Source organism: Martes martes (assembly GCF_963455335.1).
Source record: "Martes martes genome assembly, chromosome: 8".
Lineage (NCBI taxonomy): Eukaryota > Metazoa > Chordata > Mammalia > Carnivora > Mustelidae > Martes > Martes martes.
In genome coordinates this window covers 67,787,589-67,810,001 of record NC_137895.1, presented here as the reverse complement: position 1 = coordinate 67,810,001, position 22,413 = coordinate 67,787,589, and the positions used below count along the sequence as shown (strand labels likewise).

The 22,413-nt window shown below is 42.4% G+C and overlaps 1 protein-coding gene across 1 annotated transcript in view; it reads right to left on the bottom strand.

Annotated features, from left to right (window-relative positions):
- Positions 1–6,482: 6,482 nt before the first annotated feature.
- ITPR2 (inositol 1,4,5-trisphosphate receptor type 2) overlaps positions 6,483–22,413 on the bottom strand; it is a 485,801-nt gene continuing 469,870 nt past the window's right edge. The window contains exons 56-57 of the mRNA XM_080811707.1: positions 9,947–10,108; positions 6,483–9,239 (exon numbers count right to left, since the gene is read on the bottom strand). Of these exons, the coding sequence (XP_080667833.1) occupies positions 9,153–9,239; positions 9,947–10,108 (249 nt within the window). The 3' untranslated portion in view covers positions 6,483–9,152. The remainder of the gene's footprint in view (positions 9,240–9,946; positions 10,109–22,413) is intronic.

Here is a 22,413-nt window from a genome sequence, read left to right as displayed (position 1 = left end):
TAATCAATAGAACAATACTAAAACGATTAAAAAAAAAAACACAGGTAAATTGTTATGCAGATCATTCAAGCCTATAATCACGAAGCAAGTTTGAACAGATGATGGCAATACGCCTCTCACTTTGAATCTCCTGACTTTACACTTCTCTGTAATTCTTCACGGAACTAAATTTAAAAGTTCAGATGCAGAGAAGACTCCTCTGGCCCATCCTTTTCAGTTTGGCATTCAGGTGTATCTCGACAATGGGAAGGTTGACTTAAAAGGTTGACTTGAAAGTGTGGGGACTTGGTTCCTGGGGAGGATCTGTGCTACCCAAGCCTACTCTGTGCTATCTTCCCAGCCGCCCTTCGTCGGCAATGCTGTTGGAAGGAGAATACGAATTTCTTTAGGTAGAAGGTCATTCTCTTCATTCCCACTCCACTTCTCTTACTTGAGCAGGCTGACATGCACGGCTGGCAGCCCAAATTGCATTGCCCAAAAAGCAATCCTTGAAGAAGCAGAAAAGCTTTCCTTCTACGTTGAGTCTAGAGTCAGACGCAGTGCGTTGTTTTTTTATTCACTATATGTGGAAGATCCCAATGCCAGAAACCTTCCTGCCCAGCCTTATACCGCTTTCCCTTGCTTCTTGGCCATCCATTCGACTTCCTGCAGTATCGTAAACAGGAAGTTCACCTCTAGAGGTAGAAGAAGAAGATTTGGTGAGAACAGAAGAGAGATAGAGAAGGTTGATAGAAGAACTGACTGACTCAGACCATAGTTCTCCTATAAAAGTTGGTGGCCACCTCTTCCTCAGATGAGGGTGGTCCATGTCCAGGAATTAGAGATAAATTGTGAGAGTATATCAAAATTTTCTCCTAGTTTCTTAAGTTGTCCACAAACTGATTCTGAGATTGGAATGTCTAGCACGTGGCCCAGATACATTTAGAAAAACTTACTAAACTTTCCTTAGCTTTAGTAAGGGGACCAAGTTACCTAGTTTATGTTTGATTTTGCTATTTTGTTTTTATATTATATTATTAGGTGTGGTATTGCTTAAACTTTTTATATGTTTATGAATAGAAAGTTAGGAGGGATATATGTGGATCTGAGAGGATATGAGCATATTTGATAGGAAGTCTCATACTTTTTGAAAAATCCTCTCTTGACTTCTGAAACCTCATTTCTTTTTGTTCTCACACTGGTTCTTTGACTTTTCTTACTCACTTTTTTTTTTTTTCCTAGCTTCACTTGCTAAATTTTCTGTGGGCTCATCTTTAATCTTCTCTTCTTAATGTCTACACTGTCTTTGAGCATTCATTTATTCCTTTCTCTCACTGCCATGTATGTCTTTTTTTCCTTCTTTTCTTTTTTTCTTTTTTTTATTGCCGCATATATCTTGATGACTTTTAAATCTTTTCTCTTTAACCTTGATTTCTTTCATGGACTCTAAGCTTATATATCCAACTATCTAGCAGATATTTCTTCCTGATGTCTCAAAAAACTAAACCTTAGTATGACCAATAATAAATTCATCTCATCCTTCCCCCCTACATTCTACTTCTCCTGTATTCCCTATTTCAATGGACAAAAACACTATTTTCCCATTCATCAAGCCCAAAGCCCAGGAGTCATTCTGGATTCCTCATTTTTTTCTAAGTCTTCACCCAATTGAGCACCAAAATTCTGTAGATTTTCCCTTTTGAATATTTCTTGCAAACCTCTCTTTCTATCCCCTGTGCTTACTCTTTAAGATAAAACCCTTATCATATCTTGCCTGGTAGTCGTCCTTAAATATAGTAAGTAGTCCTTAAATATAGTAAGCACTACATAAAGATGTTAAAATAAATTAATATATAAACATGGAGCTAGATTGTGTTCAAAATTTCATGGTTTATTTGGTTTTTACATGAATGGTCGTCTGCCCTGTCATATATTTATGCAACTGAGCTTTTTGGAGCTAAATTTTATATTTTGCCAGTAAAAGCTCATCAGGATAGACTTGTTCATTGTTCCAGGTTTCTGACATTATTGTTACTGTCATCCGTCATGCTCAATCTATTCCCCAACTCTATGTCATCTCCACATTTTGTAATTTTGCCATCTATTTCTTTATTCCAGACATTGAAACAAATGTTGGTAAAGAGAAGGCCAAGGACTGACATCTAACAATAGGCCAAGGATATTTTATTCTAACCTCACATTAAATAAAATTATTCACTTGCATACAGATTTGTAGAACTCCACTCTGATCCAGGACCAATTTTTGCATCTTGTCTATAGGAATATCATGCAACTTTTCTTAAATGTCTTGTCGAAATCAATATAAATTGTGGCTATGGTATTCACTTCATCTACAATTCCAGTTATCATATAAAAATGTAAATGAGTTTGGGAAAACTTGTTCTCAGGAAATACTTGCCGGACTTAGTATCACTTTTACTTACTTTTTAAAAATGTTATTAAACTATAGAATAAATATTAAAAACAGAGAAAATACAGAGAAAGGAAAATAATGTATCATCCTAGCTATTTTAAAACAAATATCATTATAGTTTTTGTTCATGTCTTTTTGAGAAACATGCTTTTATACAGTTAATGGTGAACATATAATTATAGCTATTTTTAAAGTTTATCCTACCTGTTTTCCAATGTTGCATCAGTTTGCATGGTTCTCATAGATTTTATCACATTCCATTCTATGAGTGAAGTATAAATTTTAAACACACCAAAATTACTGGACTTTGGACTGTATTCAGTTTTTGAATTGTAAATGATGATATGATGAATATTTTGCGTATATAGGTTTTTCTTTACTTTCTATTTTTCTTGGCTACATCCCAGAAGCAGTGTATTTGGGTTAATTTTCTGGTGTCTAATACACATATCTGTACTAGTCAGGTAGGTTGGGTTATGCTACAGTAACAATTACACATACCCCAATCTCATTTATTTACCAACAACCAAAACTTCTTTAATTTTAATGCCTTAGCACATGAAAGTTTTTCTTGTCATAGCAATTTTTCTGTACCTATCAAGCTGTTCAGTGTAGTTCCCTTCAAAGAAGGGACTCGGGGATTCAGACTTGTTCCATCTTGGTTTCCATAATCAAGGTGGTGAGGAGACCCGGACATTGTGGAGGGACTTTTTCCTGCCTCAGTTTGTCAGTCACTCACAATCCATTCGTCAGAACTAGTCATGGCTTTTTCCGCTCAACTGCAGTAGGTGCTGGGAAACGTGTCTAGTATGCGTCCACTAGAAGAGGAACATCATTCTCGGTAAGCATTAAGGTCTACTCCAGTGAGGTGGGTATGTACTACATCAATCTAGCTTAGCTGGAGCTATAATTCCCCAGAATCCCCTTCTTCATAGGATTACCAGTTAATTTTGAACTCAGGAGATACCTTCACAAGATGTGGTAGATGGAAGTGAAGCAACAGCCCTCAAGTTCAGAAAGAGTAGGCAACAGGTGCCCCGGCGCCTCACAGCCTGATCTTCTGGCACACCTTGTGGGCGCAGGGCAGCGGCCAGTCCACACTCCCCAGTGCCCATAGATCTCCTTCAGCTTCTCTGAGTCCTGGCTCAGGCGCAGCTGCAGCCCCAAGGTGAAGAACGCCAGCTTCATTTTTCAGTCACATGGGCTACGGAGTTTGGCAGTGGTGAGAGCTAGTTGCAAATTTCTTTGCCCCCATGGGTCCCAGTCTGTCCTTGTTTTTTTCCTGCTTCACACCCAGCTTTTCTTCCTGACTGCCAGCCCCCCTGACTTAGTGACTTCAGACCCACAGCCAGACGCAGAAGCACCAGCCTTCCACAGAGCTCTTCGCCACCACGGCATCACGTTAAACTCAAATCACAGTCATCATGATTTTGCTTCCTGATAAAACCTAATTGATGTAAAATACATTATATTATTTTTTAACAGAGCAGAGTCTAATTTTAAGCTATTGTGCACACAGAATTTTTATTTGACTATACTGCCAAGAAGACCAGGATCACAAAGAAACATTTTATCCATGTTGAAAAAGAAGGTAGAGGTTACGCCAGGCAGACAAGCAGATACAATTGTCCAAAGTGAAGACAATTGTAACATCAAAACTAAAAGCAGTTACTAGAACAGGCAGCAGCCTCAGAAACCTTTCCCTGTGCCAACACATGTGACGGGGCAGGGGTGAGGGGGACTTTGGAGGGATGTGTCACAGGGGATTTCAGAAGAAATCCACACCTGTATCCACATTTCCATTGCTGTGAGGAGGTAATTCTCCCAGGAGGTGATTTTTAATCCAAGGACCAGTGTTAAAAGCGAATGGGCTAACCTAGGGGAAATCCACACTGAAGTGTAAAAACCAGAATTTTCCGTTAAATGGACTCAAATAAGTTCAACAACTAATCTGTTCTTATAGATCTTCTACGTGCATCAAGTCTGGTTTCTGTGTTTCTCTGTTTGGTATGTGGCCGACTCCATGGAAGGTATCAGCAGCTCTGCTGTTGCGGAAAGACACGGGACATGCTCAACTGCACAGATTTCTGGCTGGCTATGAAGCTAGAGGCTTTCCTGAGACTTCCGCAAAACACACGGCTGACCAGTCAAAGGCAGGGTGACTTGCAGACATCCATCCCGCTCCCCTCCACAGGAAAACTCCTGCCCTTCACGCCAATTATTCTTACTGGAAGAGGAACTCATTGTACAATTTCCCTCCCTCAACCTTTCCTCCGATTCCAAGCAAAACAAAACAATTCTTGCCACACTGCTTCAAGGAATTGTGGCATACTGGAAAATGCCCACATGAGCAAAGAATTCTATTCCTGGTTTGCATGTGATTCATGCCACTTATTTTGATTTCAGCTGTTGCATGCTTGGTTGTCTTCGGAGGGGAACTACCATCTTGGAGCACTGCGTGTTAAGAACCAGGAAGTGCTAGATGACCAAGAGGCCTGTGCCCACTGAGCCCACGCTGGGCACCAGACAGGATATAGATTTGCCAGTGTTGGCCAATTGGGGATTTAGCCAGTTCCCAATAAATGCTGGGCACGATGTTCTATTTGGATTAATGCAGTGCGGTTCAAGCCACACAATTTTTTGTCCTTCATGTCTCGCTATGTAAAATAGCAATAATAAGGGCTTCCATACCCATGGACAGATTACGTAGAAACATGGTAAGTGATGAAAAAGGCACTTAAGGTATCACACGCAAAAAAGTTATACCAATCCCATTTTATTCATAATTTATAAATTATACTTATCTGGTCTTGACATATTCGATTAGAATCATATTATTTGAGGCAAATATAGTAATACTCGACTGCAGGGAAAAAAAAGTCTACTGGTGATGATATGAGAAGTAGCGGCCTGATAATTTTATAGATGATTCCAGCCTGTGGAAACACTCCCGGTCAGAGATGATACTTGGATTTTGCTTTCAGATCTCTCCACTTCTGCATGTGTGTTAGCTCCTCTGCTCGGTTTTGGTAGTGTTTTCTCCTACTAAATGGCAGAACTTCAGCAATGATTATTTCACAGATAACCAATGAGTGCCTGGAGGGCCTCAATCGGTTCCATGCATTTTCTAAAAGCTGGACTTAGTTGTCGACTTTTGCCAATAGAAGGCTCCCTGAGCTTCCCCATCCCTACAAATGGTACGCACTCCACGATGTCACACATTTTAGTGACTCGCCTAGCTCCCAGAGGGATGTGTGTTTGTGTTTAAGGGGGTCACCCCACTCTTTAGAATGGTATCATATGTCAAGCATGTTGGAACGGGTCTGGGGGTTATTCCATATTGATTTAAGAACAGCTGGGGGAATATGCCTCTTACAGCCACCCTTGCACAGAGCACTGCTCGAGGCAGGTTTAAATGTTAGGTCTCCAGTCTGTAATCTGTTACATCACTACACCCACGCGATACTTACCTGCTTACCCTCTAGTCCACTGCGCCCCTGGAGGGTCGGTCCTTTTCTTCCTACGATCTCTCATTTACTCCTTTTCCCTAACATAGTGAAGATCCAGTCCTCACCTTCCCTGCCCAAATCTTCAGATCGCCAGTCTGTCCACTCATCTCAACCCTGGCACGTGGGGGTCGGGGGTGAGCCCTAGTGTATTACTGTTGGTAATGGAACAGCTAGAAACTAAAAAAAGCAGCCAAAACAATGAGTTGTGAGCTGAAGATATGGAAATAAGCACATGATTAGTTCTAACTTGAATGGAATATCTTCCTGATATAATCAATAACCCACTAGAAACTGTATCTTCATCATCAACAGAAAAATCTCAGTAAGTGAGAAAATAAGCCCTTTCTCAATGAACTTTCTCAAGGGGTTGAAAAAATAATTTTTACATGTATATAATTTATTTATTAATATTATAGTCTTATCTGATACAAAAACTCTCTCATCTCAAATGATATTATAAATTAGGAAATATACTTCTATTAAACTCTTGGACCTCAGAATGTAGCATGCAGGGGAGTAAAATCTTTTTGAAATTAAAAACTACATGCAGCAGAAACTGATGCTTTTAAATTGATATGCATTTTAATATCTAAGGAGTAAGACATTTCCCTTAACATCAAAATCAAAGATTACTGTACTCATTTTAATATCACTATATAAATATAAAAATGTTAACTGACACTTGCCTAGGTCAAATATTCCAGTTGCATTAACAAACATATACATAACAAGTATGAACTTTTATCAAGTGTCAAATTTCCCCATCATTATCTACTCGTGACATCATGACTTTAAGAGCCTGGAGAGTGCCTTTTTGGTTTGCATTTTTGTTTTGTTTTGTTTATTTTGCTCTGTAATCTCTAAGTATCTAGGCAGGAAAGAAAAACACAACTGAGAAATATTTCTGTTTTGAACCAGTAAGGGTCAGGTCAGTTGCAATCTTGTTCGGGTACTTCCCTTTCGAGAAAGTATGCTGTAAAATGGTGAGCTGTGCCTGACAATGGATGGAGAGGTTAGGTCATTTGTTGATAGCAGTTATATACCCAATGGCTTATTCACTATAAAAAAGAACCAGCATGGTCCCAGGAAAGAATAGATAGTTCATCAAGTGAAAAACAGGCTGCTCTCCTCTGGACAAATTAATCTCTTCTCTTAATGTTCAGACATCAAAAATATCTTGTTTCATGTTAAAACAGAGATGGGTTCCTACCCTGGAATAGGGTCAATCTTTACCAATTTCCTCTTCTTCTCCCCATCTGCAAACTCTCTGTTTAATTAAAATACTTTAAAGTCTACTTTAATCTAATACTGTCATAACAACGATGGTCTTGGATTAAAACAATGACTGCCTTGGTTGACTTTGGTTTGCTGAAGCCATTTAAAAAAAATCAAGTATGTGATATCGTTCAAAGTTTTAATAAAGAATTAAGGGTCCCTGAACCACAGTGAAATTTCTCATACATTTGTTGAACGCCTACTAGGTCCAAAGTTTTATGCTGCAGTCAGATATATATCTCAATTTCTTAGTATTTCGGGATCATGGCTCTTCTGTGACTGGTAAGGAAAAATACTACGGTGTCACAGTAAAGAATTCTTAATGTGGGGGAAGTATAGGGGTAGAGGGGTGGGAGGTGGGAGGTACCAGTAGAGTCAGTTAAGTAACTGTTGTTCTGGGTTTCCACACATTCATTCCAAGTATACATTTCAACATTGTGGAAGGATTGGTTCAGGAATCCATTTTTAATCTACTCAGACCATGACTCAAGAATTTTAAGAGCCAATAATTTTAAACTAAATGACGGCAATCCAAAAAACTTTAAAAATGGTCGTAGGGTTTCCTATGAAACCCTAAACCTTAAACCTTGCCAGTAATAACCTGAGAGTTTTAAGACTCTGGAGGTAATTGTTTGTTCCTTGGGAGACAGGGGCCAGAGGTCAATTTGCAAAGTATCTCCCAGACTTTGGGGTCAGGGGCCTTGTCCCCTCACCATGCATCCATTCTTCCATTACCCGTATTTTGCTTTAACATCCTAAATGTTTAGTGTCTACGAATATTATGAGCATGGCAGGTTATTTTCCCCCTCCACAAATCCTGGTTGCATAATTTAACATAAAAACAATTTGAGGAAGAGATGATTATCTCTCTACATTCTGAAAAGCCCTTACCGATACAGTTTAAAATCCGCAATTGAAATGCTGCATTTTCTTGAGTATTCAATAAATTTCTTGGATTTTTCCCCCCTAACTGCACAGATAAGATAAATAAAACCACTCAGTTCCTTAAGCACAGCAAACGTGAATCAAATAGCTTTTACTCCATATTTATAAAAGGCAATGTGACTATCATAAGTTTCTCAATATTCCCTGTTACCTTTAAGCATTTCCATTTATTATTCTCAATATATTTTAATAGCATACACATGTTCACAAAAAAAAAACAAAAAACAAAAAACAAAAAAAAACTCTTCCCAGGGACTTACTGTCAGCTTTTTCTTCCCCAAATCTTTTAAAATCTTCCCCTCTACATGACTTAAAACATGTTTTGAACGGGTTATCTGAAAATCCCCTTTTGTGCTCCGCAGTGACAGAGCCCCTCAGCACCCGGGAGAAAGCAATCACATTCCAGTTGTGCTGTCAGTGTGAGGGGCATGAGCTCCAAAGAGCTGGAAATCCATTGTGTTGCATGTTATAAATAAGAAAATTGCCCTGTGACAGCTACAGTTTGGAAGCATTAACATTTTTCTTTGCAACTCTCATTTTTAATCTCTACTGCTATTTTCCTTAGGAAAACTTAGCCCCTGTATGAATTCCTGTATCGCTAACCTATTTGCAGTAATTAAGAGAAATAAATCTGAACCGACCGCGATGAAGGTCGCCGTCAGCATTTAAGACAAAACTGACTCTTAACTGATTTAGCCAAAGGTCGTCTGTCCCTGCCACACCCCCGTGCACCCTGCCTCCCCCTACCCCTCCTCCCATTTTCAAGCAAGCTACTTCACGTTACATTAAGAATGCGTGATGTGCGCTTTCTAGCTTTTAAGTTTGGTCTTCTCAACCATGAAAACACAGTTATAAATTGTTCTCAGAGCTAAACCACTCAACATCTTGGCACTTGGTTGTTTTTAACTTTCAACAATAGGCACTGTTCACTCCCCTCCGTCTCAGTTCTTTATTCAGTGATCAGGCAGGACACTGATGAAAGGCTAGTCACGGCTTCCCCCACCATGGTCTCAGTGTGATGGCATGTGATGGTTCACATGGGGTGTGTTTGATCCGAGAAAGCCCAGTCTCTGCTTATTCTTCCTTTGTTCTGTCATCTGGAGGGAAAGAGAGAGTGTGTTGAGCTCATTTTCTCACTTTTTCCACAGTGCTGGTGGGCTACGCAATTTGGGGTTAATATTTCCCAAGCACCTACAGTCTGTCTGGCATCCTCCAGAATATAGTTACCAAAAAAGAAAAAAAAAAAAAAAGGTGGGTGGATTTTTTTTTTTAAGTGAATTTCCACCGAGAGAGAGAGAGAGAGAAAGGCAAATCCCTCTCTGTGGTTTAAAAACAGGAACCATGGTTCTTTTCAAGCAGCTTTGACTTGTCAGATAATCATCACCATCATGGTAGTCATTTGAATAGTTATCACAGCTACTTTTGATAGTATTTTTACTACTGGTAATAATTTCGCATGATGAAGGGGTTGATTATAGCATTGAAATGACAGGTCCGGATGACGATCTGCCTTCCCGATGAGTTTAGTAATTGCTAGGATGGCAGAAAATATAATTTTCTATCAAAAAGTGCAAAGAGGCCCTTGTATTTTGGGCTTTGTGCCTTCTCCCCCCGGCCCCCCACTCCCATAGGTGGAGAAGAGTCACACTAGTGACCTGCAGAGATGAGGTTCTCACAGCACAGTGTCGGGGATCCCTACTGGACTTTATAGCTCTCTGTGAATAGCAGTCCTGCTCTCAGGAGCCTCAGGTCTCCCCTGACTCACCCCACCCAGCGGCAGCTCCAGCTCCCCGAGCACACTGACCTGCTCTTTGAGCTCTGCCAGCTGTGCCGACAGCTGTTTGACCAAGCTCATGGTGGATTCCAACTTCTCCTGCAGGTTCCGAATCTCATTTTGCTCACCATCACCTTCATTGCTAACGAGGGACATGGCTCGCATCCGAGGAAACCAGTCTAAATTCTTCTCCTAGAAGCAAATACATGTTCAAGAGCAAGGGAGTAAGTATTGGAAGGGAGCCTGGAGTTCTGTAAAGAGGGGTCATAGGGGCTCATTAGTATTAAATGTTTAAATCAAAGTTTCTTAGTACTCAAAGCAAAGGGACTCTTTCTGGCCAGGCCCTGGGGTGGTCTGTGGGTGGGAATGAAGGGCAGGTTAGGCTTTGGTTTTCATGAACTGGAGGAAGATTTTAAATATTGGAAAAAACTTCCTGTGGGCTCCCAGGTAGGTCCTGGGTACATCATTCAGCAGAGCACGCTGAACTCAAAGGGGATCCAGTGAATCCCGGTGAATGAGGAGGTCGGGTCTGGAGGCTACGGAGAACAGATCCAAGTACGTGTGGGTACAGTAGAGGCATGAGCTCTTTCTCCCCTACCCTCACCCCCTCACCCCAGAAAAGAAAGGGACAGCAGAATAGGAGGGTGGTAAAAGAAATGTTTCAGTTCCGGCCGCCCATGCCAAACTAGTTCACGGCCCACTTCCCCAAGACAGGCTCTGAGCTCCGCTCAGGCAAGAGGGAAGTGGGAGGGCATGGCCCTAGGTTACTCTGTCTGCTCCCTTTGGAAACATTTTATTACAGTGAGGATGAGGTTTCAGAGTTAGACTTCCCCAGAGGGCAATAGCTGGTACCACTTCTGTTTTTCTAGGCAGACTGGGTGTAGGGGTGTGTGTGTGTGTGTGTGTGTGTGTGTGTGTGTAGCCCTCCATTGTTGGAGAAACAAGGAGCTCACCCAATGCCCGGTTCTCTTGAAAACTCTGATTGCTTAACATCATAGAAGCACCCTGCATTACTTACAGTCCACTTTTCAATCCTCAAATGAGCTTACAAGGTAAATCATACTGCCCCCATTTTACAGATGACACAATGAGCCACCCCAACAGTTTAAACACCCATTTGACAAGCGAGGGAATTGCAGAGCTAGGATTTGAAGCCAGGTGAACCTTTCCATTACCGACTGGGGATGTCAGCCTGCATCACTATTTAGCTCCCTATTTCTCTAGGTCACCTTTTCCCAACATCTCTAGTGTGATCTCCCCGCTTAAGATTCCTCCCACTTCAGGGGCACCTGGGTGGCTCAGTTGTCGTTAAGTGGCTGCCTTTGGCTCGGGTCATGATCCCAGGGTCCTGGGATTGAGCCCTGCATCCAGCTCCCTGCTTGGTGGTAAGCCTGCTTCTCCTCTCCCTCTCCCCCTGCTGTGTTCCCTCTCTTATTGTCTCTCTCTGTCAAATAAATAAATAACATCCTAAAAAAAAAAAGAAAAAAATTCCTCCCACTTCAGAAAATCCCACTGACTGTGGTGGTTGCCATGACTAGAATCACTAGAATGAGGGCCCACGAGTACTTACTTTCCTCCCCTGAGGTCAGACCTATCTCTGTCCTTCTTTCCCAATCTTGTCCAGCCATGGGGCTGTTGCTGGTGTCCTGTAGTTACTGTCACCGCTCAGAAAACAACAAGTTCTTTATGGTTCCCTACCCCCAACGCAATAAAAAAGGCAGATAAAGAATTAAAGAGGAAACATATTAAAGAATTTGAAACTGCATTTAAAGAGCTGTGGCTAATTAGTATTTCAAAGGAGGATGGTAACTTAATTTGAAGTGCAGAGTGACAGTCAAAGTCATTCAATCTCCCCTTCAGCATCTTTGGCCTGGTATTTAGAGGTAAAATCAGATAAGGTATCTGCTCCAAGGGGCTTGTGGCTTAGGACAGCGTTCTACGAAAAGTGGACTGTGCACTGTGTATATCAAAATCCTCAGGGGTTGCTTGTTAAAACTGCAGATCTCAATCCCACTCCCTCTTTCCAAACCAGAACGTCTTTGGCGAAGTTCCTGATTGCTACGTGCGCTCCAGTTTCGGAGCTCTGGTCTATGCAGATGAAAGGGATACATGTTAACTGCTGGAGTAGTGGCAGGGTAGGGAGATGGACCGAAGGGGAAAGAAATGGAAGAGCTGTTGGGGCGAGTGGGAGGAGGAAGCCAATTAAGGATCCAAGAAACACTTATGGGGTAGGACGGGTGGCCCAGCAAAGTGGGAAACCACACCCTGTCATAACCCCCGCAAAAACCATGACTTCCCAACAGCCAGGTTAATGTGCAGGTGAGGCAGAGAGCTGGACTGACGAAGGATGGTATCAGAAAGACACGGTGTGGGGAAGCTAGGACTGTCCACAGAGTGCTGGCTGGAGTGCGGGACGCTAACACGCTAACACGTGGCCTGGCAGGCGGGATGGAGAACCAACCTGGGCTCCCAGCTCTATAAGCACTTAATCCTTTCAACAGCTCACTTAACTCGGTTCTCTTATCTGTCTAGTACCTGTATTCTTTACAGTATTATCGATGGTTGGAGCTTTACAAATGAAGAAACTGAGGCTAGCACAGGGTTTAGCTGGGACCCCAACCCAGACCTGACTGCATCAAGGTCTCTTGCAAGGCAAGACGGAAGACTATGGACAGAAAGTGGAATGAGAAAATCAAAGATTCTGAAGGTAGAACAACTTCAGGAAGTGAAGATTTTAGGGCGAGAGTGCCTTCAATCTGCTAAAGTATCAGGGAATTGGGGGAGTTAGTATTTAGTGGGTGTGGAGTTTCCATTGGGGAAGATGCAATCTCTGGAATGGGTTGGAGTAATGGTGATGTGACTGTACTTAATCCCGAACAACGGTACACTTAAAAATGGCAAATTTCATGTTATATGTCTTTACAATTTCAAAAAAAAAAATCACTGAATTTGCAGGGGCTAATCTTTGGGTGAATTGTGCACAAAGTCCCTGAGGTCTTCCTGAAGGACATCAGTGGTTGTGGTGGATAAGGAGGCTGTGGGTGGCCAAGGGCCAAAATCTGTGCTAGAATGTACAGGAGTGAGCAGGAGGTATCAGAGGGGAAGTGATGGGAAAGGGTCGAAAATGGCATTTTCACGTGTGGGTGAAGATGTGATGAGTCCTTAGTGCAGAGCAACCCAGTCAGCAGGGCCCTCAGTTTGGAAGGGCTAGGGAAATAGGCAGTTGCCAGCAAGTGGGCTGAATGACTAGGGATGGTATTGGGAGAGCTAGGAAGGCAGTATTCTGGGGCAGGAGAGGTGGTTTGTACCAGGATAGGGATACTAGGGGGCGCTGATGGACCAGAAGGGTTGGAGAGCTTCCCACAGCTGGGTCTGGAGTAAGCAGGTGCTAATGGACAAGGTGATACCCAGGGTCAGGATGGTGAGATCAACTTTCGGAAAGTCTCCAAAAGAAACAGAAGGAAACCACTGCTCTGATGCTTAGCCAACGACATCACTACTTCAAAGAGAACATGGGTGAGACTCTGTGAAACCAAATTTGAAGAGATCTTATCGTGGGTGTCCCACGGTCGGGACTCTCCCTACACACTCACCCTTCACTTATCCCTGTGTTCATCCGTTCATTTACCCTTTCTTTTTGGGTTTACCGCATCTGTGCTGGGCACCGGGAGAACAATAGCCAGCAAAGCCCAGCATAGTTCCAGACTAGGTGGAGGGTAAGACTTCTGCCAAAGGCTGGTGAAAGCAAGGACGAGCCTGGGCTTGTGGGCTCTACGGTCCTTTCTCATAGTCCCCCAAAGCTGTTCTTGTTTCTAATCCCATTTTGGTTTTCCTCACCTTTCTTTCTTTTGCTGCTTTTACCTTTCTCTGTTTCTGTCTGTTTGCCTGTTTCAGGCTCTTCTCTCCCACATTTGTGCTTTTGTTTTATTCTGGCTTTCACCTCTACATCAACAGACCATAATCTGAAACCTACATACCATGTGTAATTAAGACTTCTTTTCAGCATTGAGTATTCTGTAGATTCTTTCCTTAATCTTTAAGGAACTTGACATGAATGTTTTACATCTTTCACTAAAATGGAAAAAAACAAAACAAAACAAAAACCAACCTAAATTGCTCTCTGTCCTCTTTCTTACAAGTAAAGTCAGTCTCTTAAAAATAATGTTCACAACTGATGTTTCCTCAAAGGAGTGCAGGAAGTGCTTTTTTTTTTTCCACCAAAATTAACTCAAATGCAATAGTGTTCTCCGAATAAATGCTGCATATACTTTTCATCGAAAGTGGCCCCCAATTAAATACCCCAAGGTTTCTCTTTCTGCTCTTATGGCACAAAGGAGTGGCTTCCATGGAAGGCTCAGACTGAGCAAGTGAGACCTTGGATTTTTGTCTAAGCCAGAACCGCAAGATGGACGTACAAAACAGGACACCACTTCCTTACCCTATTGATGTGTAGGGTGACTGCCATCTAATAAAGCAGATTGATTTGATCCGTTACTTCCCAGTTACTCATATAGGCTATGTACATCTTGTGATCACGCACATAACTAGCAGATTCCCATGTCGACTTCTGTTAGTCAATATGAAATCATTTCCTTCTTCCGTCAGGAATGAAAATATTTGACCACAGGGTAGCATAAACTCGGAGAAGTTCAAGATTAACTGTTAGGCTCTGAGGTTACAGTGTAAGAACCTAGTAACTCGATGAGTGGAAATTCAGAGCTTCTCGAAGGTTCTAAAATGCAAAGCTCAGAGATAAACCAGTTATGGTTCTGAGAAAGGACTCCCAGAGCGTGCTGACCGTCACCCTCTAGCTATCCCTAGATTATAAAAATAAAGTATCTCTCTAGATGACCTGAAATGAAAAAAAAAAATCTTTCAAATAGTACGTTCAATAGTCAGATCAATTTGGCTTATTTACTTTTGTAGTTATTCAATAAAATGGTTGGGGGGTCAGTTGTCCCTCAAGGTTAGCTGTGCTGTTTTCATGTCTAATTCTTCAGCATGATACCCCATTTGTTCCAAAGAGGCAATGTGGTCTGGTGGAAAGATCACAGACCTAGGGGTCAGAATATCTGGGTTCTGGTTTTAGAGCAACTGAAAACTAGCTACATGATTTAAGTGGATGGAGGAGCCTGGCTCTCTGAGTCCCGGTTTCCTCATCTGTAAGACCAGAATGTGAACCCAGGTGGTCTCTGTGTCTTCTATAGCTCATCCTTCTGTGAGCCACGAATTCAAGGCAAGCTCCACAAATAAAATTGCTGAGACAAGCCTCGAGCTCCCCGAGGTAGCCAACAGAAACAGTGTTGAGGCTAGACGTGACCCTTGAAACCACATAAGCCAAGCTCAGCCTGTTACAAACGCCCAGCCTGAAATGTAGAAAGTTGAGATTTCCTGGAGGTCTTAAGTACAGTGGCAGATGTCCCTGCACTTGATTTCCACCTCTGGACAAGTTCATTCACATTACATAATGGAACAGTTTTTATAGAAACTATCCCTGATGATGCATCACTGGCCATGAGCTCAAGAACATGTAGGATTATAAGGATTTCTCCCCACACCAGAGCGAGACTAAGAAGTAATGGAATGTATTTCCCTGGTGGCTAGTGATGTTGCAGTTTCTCATGTGTCTGTTAGCCACTTGTATGTCTGTTAGCCACTTGTATGTTTGGAGAAGTGTCTGTTCATGTCTTCTGCCCATTTCGTGACTGGATTATTTGTTCTGTGGATGTTGAGTTTGATAAGTTCTTTATAGATCTCAGATACCAGACCTTTATCTGACCACTACACCAAAAACTAATGATGTACTATATGTTGGCTAACTGAATATAATGAAAAGAAGAAGAAGGAGAAGAAGAAGAAGAAGAAGAAGAAGAAGAAGAAGAAGAAGCAGAAGAAGAAGAAGGAGAAGAAGTAGTAGTAGTAGTAGAGTAGTAGTAGTAGTAGTAATGGGATGGATGAGCCAAGCTTTGGTGAAAGCTCTACTAGGTACCCATTAAAAGTTGTCTGTTTGTAAGCTAAAGAGGAAACAAGGTCTGTATTCTTCATCATAGTAAATGATCCCAGCTGTTGGCTGCCTAGCAAGTATTAGGCACTTTAGTCATGCTCTGGCAAAAGTCCACAGCAATTCCACAAGGTGGAGACTATTACCATTCCCATTTTATAGATGAGAACACTGAGGCAAGAAAAGGATTTGTTTCTTGCCCAAGGTCACACAGGTGTTGTGAGTGGCTGGGCCAGCCCTTGGCCTCCACCCTGTGCAACTGGAAATCTTGTGCTCCTTTCACTGCACTGGACTACTTCTCCACAACTAATGGAGGGGTCATTGCTTAGCTTTTGAATTTGCAAAGGAAAGCAGACCACAGTGAGAATATAATAATTTGAGCCCCCTTGGTTACTTCTGGGGCATGCTAGAGGCTTACTTATTGAAAACAAGAAACACGAAGCCTCTAGGCAGTCTCTGAGATCCATATGCAGACACTGATGAAAATGTATCAACACTTGACATTCACGGCAATTTTGCAGAGTGCTCTAAAGTATTGCTAATGGGGCTACACACTGAACAAAACCATGTATTGTATTGTCATGGAATGTCAATAAACCATTTAATATAGACCTTCACCTCTGTTTCCACTCTCCCTGACTATGCTTAGAATGTGCTGCCACAAGACCATTTTTGCTAAGGTCTTGGTTACCATCTCTCTTCTAAGCCTTCTGTTTATACTGCATTTTCCAAACTGAAATCATTTACAAACCCTCCTAGGCTGACAAGTATAACCATTTCCCCAAAGCCTCAGTATGACCCGCTGCATTCCTCTTTGCCTTCTGGTTTGAAGACATCAGCAGAAATGGCTCTCTGAAGGAACACTAGCAATGCAAATACTACCTACTTACTGGAAGGTCCCTGAGGGGAAGCACCATTGCTCCTTTCTGGGAACTTCAGACCCACACAAATAACCTGGAACAAGGATTCTTTCTGAAGTGAAAGGAATCACTTTGGTTACGGGGGGAATGCTTCATGTATCCCAACCTGGTCTCTGCTCAATGGAGCAGAGACATGGGGGTCTTCCCACCGTCTCACCAATATGGTGACCTCAATGGCAGGTTAGGCATGATCTCAAAAACTTAAGGGACACCCATAACACTGGCATCTGGATTTCTAGCCTTGTTGCCTTAAACACCGCACCTGCATCTGACAAGTATTGCTAATGTGGGCAACAAAAAGGCTGGTTCTCATGGGGGTTCAGAAGCAGACCCTGGGTTCATTCATGAGGAGGGAAATATGAGCTGGAAAATATACACTTGTCTGACAGACTTTAGGGACTGGAGGGGACAGAAAGGATCTAGCTGTGTCCTTTGAAATTAAAACACTATTCCGGGATTGACAAATAAATGAAAAACTCGGTAACTCATTCTGTGTTAAAAAAAAAAAAAACGACATGTTACAGAACTGGAAGATTCCTTTGCCAGCCTTATTAACTGTATATTCCTTCTGTATCTCTCTGTTTATTCTGTATTCATATTTCCCTGTATCTTTCTTCTGCAACTGGCGGGTTCCCACAAATGCAGTAGAGTACCAAATTTGTGTGGTTTGAACAATTTGAAATGTGGTAGTTATCCAAAGCAAATCTGTATCGAATGATTTTTGTAAAGCAACAAAATCCCTTTAGAGTGGCATTGTCAGACCTTGAAATATTTTAAAAATCTAAATGCTCAGAGATCAAGTCTGCATTATGTAGGCGAAAGTGGTTTGAACATTACAAATCACTACACAAACACAAAGTATCCTTGGACTGCTGACGCGAGAGGTATAGAGGTTGGGGCCCCTACCTTTTGGCTCTGGAAGGCACCTAACCCAATGCTCAGTGACAATGACCGCTGGTGTCCCTGCTCCGCTCCTATCTGGCGCCCCTCCACGGCACCGCCTCCAGCGAGTGGATGGGAAGGGGGCTGCTAGCTTGGAAGCCTGACAGGAAGTAGTCATTGCTCCAGAAGGCAGAGAGAGAAATAGGTCCCATATAAGAGCGGTGTATGGTTACGAAACAATGTAACAAAGCTCTTTATCTCAGCGGGGCTGCAGGTTTGGAATCAAAAGGCGACCAATCGGAGAGACTGGAAGCTCATTCAATCCCACAACCCCCTCCTTCCTCTGCAGCACAGCCAAGGTGGGAGAGGGCATGACCCATGGCCCACGTGTGGTGCACAGCAGGACAGGGATGTTCATTGCCCCGCAGCCCCAAGGCTCAAGGGTTGGCAGAGGTGGACGCATAGAGGCTCCCCTCTCCGTGGCTACCTCAGCTTAGCGAGCCAGAGTGAAGCTAGTGAGTGTGGGCCTCCTCAGGTGAGAAGGGGGTCAAAACAGTGGAATAAACTTTTGCAAAACTGTCTTAGAGGGTTAGGCTCTGGAGTTTCGGAGACTCACGGGTCAAGATTCCTGCCCTCCGACATTCCCAAATGCAGGGGGAGCCAGGAAGTGGTGACCGGTAGCTGGTAAGGAGGGCTGCGGCCTCCTGCCATGGGCTGAGGCACTCAGGCATGAGGCCAACCAGAGACTCCCTGTGGAGGGTGGGCTGCCTGCCAGCTGGTAGGCCTTGTCTGTCTAGGACACTGAGAACTGGGCTCTCCGAAGCCTGCCCACATCAGGTAACCTGAAAACGCACTCGTGTTGGCTAGGAGGGCTCTGCGTAGTGACCTGAGAAACAGGTGCTGCTGGTACAGATGTGATGAGGACCCTTCAGCTTAGCTTTGTGCCCACGGTGGCTGGTGGCGGCTTCCACCACGGACAGCAGGCTGGACTGTGAGCAGAAACTATGGCCCCCGAAAACCCACCTTGCTTCCTATTCCGGTTGCTTGTCCTGAACTACTTCCCAGCCTCCCTCTTAGGAGCTTCCCGCCCTCCCTGATGAGAGGCAAGTAAGTGGCTACACACAAAAGCAAAACTACATGTGGGTTCTCTTGGCCCAAGTCTTCTCATCCCTGACACAGCTAACACACCAGGTGTCTACACAACATGTCAGCTACATCTGCCAACGGCAGGGTTCTGATCGGCTCCCAGCTGACCAGGCACCCAGGGGCAGAGCCACTGTGAGAAAGAGAGTGATCCTTGGCTGGGAGGCCAAGAGGGCCTGGGCCCAACAGTAGCTTAGGGCTGCTGCCAATAACTCATAGGATTGCTGGTCAAGAACCAGGAACACTAAGGGGCAGAAGTCTCTGGCTATAGGGTGCCTGGGAAGTGGGGCAGTCGGGGGGCTATGAGGGATAGGGCATAGAGCCAACCTGGAGCAGCAACCAGAGAGAGGGGGATGGAGTCCAGCACTTTGGGCTCCTTTGAGCCATTGGCAGGCTCATTCTGAGCACCAGGGTGGTACTAGACCCAGAGACTGGAACCCAGTCATGGGTCTTGATGATGCAGTGAGCAGGGGGCTTGTGTCCAGGCAGATGTGAGTGAGCAAGGAGTCAAAGGACCTGCACCAGCATTCCTTTAGATCCCTATTGCTTGATGTCAGGGAGCATGATGCCTCTAGCCTTGTTCTTTTTTCTTAAGATTGCTTTGGCTACTTGAGATTTCTCTGTGGTTCCATACCAATTTTAAGATTATTTGTTCTATTTCTTGGAAAAACGCCATTGGAATGTTGATAGGGACTGTACTGAATCTCTAGATTGCTTTGGGCAAGATGGATGTTTTAACAATATTCATTCTAATATGTGAGCATGGAGTATCTTTTCATTTATTTGTGATTTCATCCATTTCTTTCATTAATGTCTTATAGTTTTCATTTTACAAATATTTCATATCCTTGGTTAAATTTATTTGTAGGTGTTTTATACTTTTTGATGCAATTGTAAATGACATTTTAAAAAAATTTCTGTTTCTGGTATTTCATTATTAGTGTATAGAAACACAACAGAATTTTATGTACTGATTTTGTATCCTGAAACTTTTTCGGACTTGTTGGTTGGCTCTCACAGGTTTTTATTTTGGTAGAGTCTTCAGGATTTTCTACATATAATATCACATCATCTGCAAATAGTGATAATTTTACTTCTTCCTGTCCCATTTGGATAACCTTTATGATATTATTAGTTAATAATGGGGTCAACAGTTACACAGAGGACAAATTTTAAAGTTTATAAACTTTTGAGCATCCATTTCTGATTTCTTCTTCTGCCTTCCATTTGATAGAACCTGCATGACATGGGCACCTGCCACGTATTATTGGTACAATGGAGAGCTGATTAGTTGTTGCCTATGGTAGTAATGAACATTGGTAACCTGGGTAACCTATTTTTTTGATAAGATAAATTATTAGATTATAAGATTAAATTATTAGGATAAACTACTTTTCTTTTTGTTTGTTCTTTACTAATCCAAAACCAAAATCCATCCTTTCTCTTTTTCTTCACCATATACTTAATGAGCACTTACTAGGTAGCAAAGACTCTTCCAGGTACTAGCTAAAACAGTAAACAGCTCAGAAAGAGTCCTTGCTCTTTTGGAGCTTAATATTCCAATGGAAGGTGAATAATGAAAGGGGTGGAGGTGATAATAAAAAAACGTAAATGAAATAATTTCAGATAAGGGTAAGCACTATGAAGAAAATGATGGCTTGAAAATTATCTTAAGGGAAGAGGGTGTTATTGTAGACTGGGTAGGCCATGAAGGTGGCTATTGGGGAGTGATGTCTGACTGACAAGAAGGAGATAACTTTGCACAGAAACGAGGGGACAGAGTTTCAGGCAGGGGGAACAACACGAATATCCCAATGCTGAAAACGATGCTGATGTATTTGAAGGACAGAAAGAAGATCGGTGTAACTGGAGTGAGGCACCACCTGAAAGACGGGGCACTGGAGGAGGTAAAGAACCAGACACAAACAGGCATGAGTTATGGACAGCCCAGTATACAGAGGGAGCTACAGGAGGGTCTGGCTTCCAACAGACGAATGGCAATTCCTGGTTTACAGCAAAAATACATACACATATGTATGTACACACACACAAATAAAATAAAACAGGACATTCTGGCTGCTGCATGGAGAATGGACATGGTAGAGACTCTTACCAGGAGACCACTGTCTCCGAGTGGGCATTGATGGTGGCTTTGGCAAGAGTGGTAGAAGTAGGCTACCAAAATAATGTCAGCCAAGGGGGCTTTGAAGTCAGTAAATGAGTGTTTGAGAATGGGTACTTGACAGCACTATTTCTTGTAGGATAAGATTATATTCAGAGATCAAAATATCTCATTAGCATGATTAATGTGAGCAAACAGACTGGATAATTCAGCCTCTAAATGATTTATTAGGCCAGAACCACATGGCTGTTCCCCCAGAGAAGAGAACTGGGTCGTGCCATTGTGTTTCAACATCTGCATTCAGTAACCCCATGCTGGTAGCCTAAAATCAACCCCGGTGAGAGAATTTACACAATGGAAAACAGGACTGGGTGTTACACATTAACAAACACACTGGAGAATTTCCTTTACTAATAGAGATGAGGAGATCCTTAAAGATAGTTTAAATTAAACTACCGACCCAAAGTCACATACTAGAAGATCACGGCAGAACCAGGATGATGGTGGAAATCTGCTAATACACCAAAGACACTCCCTCCCTCCCTCTCTCCTTCCCTCCCTCCCTTCTTTTCCTTTCTCTCCTCCCTCCCTCCCTTCCTTCCTTCCTTCCTCCCTTCCTTCCTTTTCTCCCTTCCTTCCTTCCAAAGATTTATTTATTTGAGAGAGAGAGAGTGTGTGCATACTTACGATTGGGGGAGGGGTAGAGGGGGAGACTCTTCAGGCAGACTCCCCACCGAGCATGGAGACCAACTAAGGGCTCAATCTCATGACCCATGAGATCATAACTTGAGTAAAAACCAAGAGTCAGACACTTAACTGACTGGGCCACCCAGGTGCCCCAAGACACATCTTCTGTTAAAGAGTACTGGGTGTGAAGCATAAACAATGAATTTGGAACACTGAAAAAATAAAATAAAGTTTAAGTATCCAAAAAAAAAAGAGTATAATTATCATGATGAGCAGTGAGTAATGTACAGAATTGTTGAATTACTATATTGTACACCTGAAATTAATAGAATGCTATATGTTAACTATATTGGAATTAAAATTAAAAACTTAAAGTCTCTTGACCTTAGAATGTACCATGATCTGAATTTATTTTTTGTTTACTGGATTCATGGTTTAATAATCTCTTTTCGGAATCTTTGTTATTTATATTTACATATGTACTTTGGATACCGCTCTCCTGGATTATGATGATGAAAAGCATATTTACATCAAGATCGTCCTGTTTATAAAATAAAAAAATGTCAACAATAAAAACAAAAAGTATGTTTGTATTTCAAATATGATTGGGAAAATGATGGATAGGTCGTTGTGGCAGCAAACTCACAGCGGCCTAGAGAAAGATACATCCGAGCATTTTGGGGGCTAGACTCTTACAGAGGGGTCTGTTGAAACTTTATAAAAAAGTCTGTCTGGATATCTT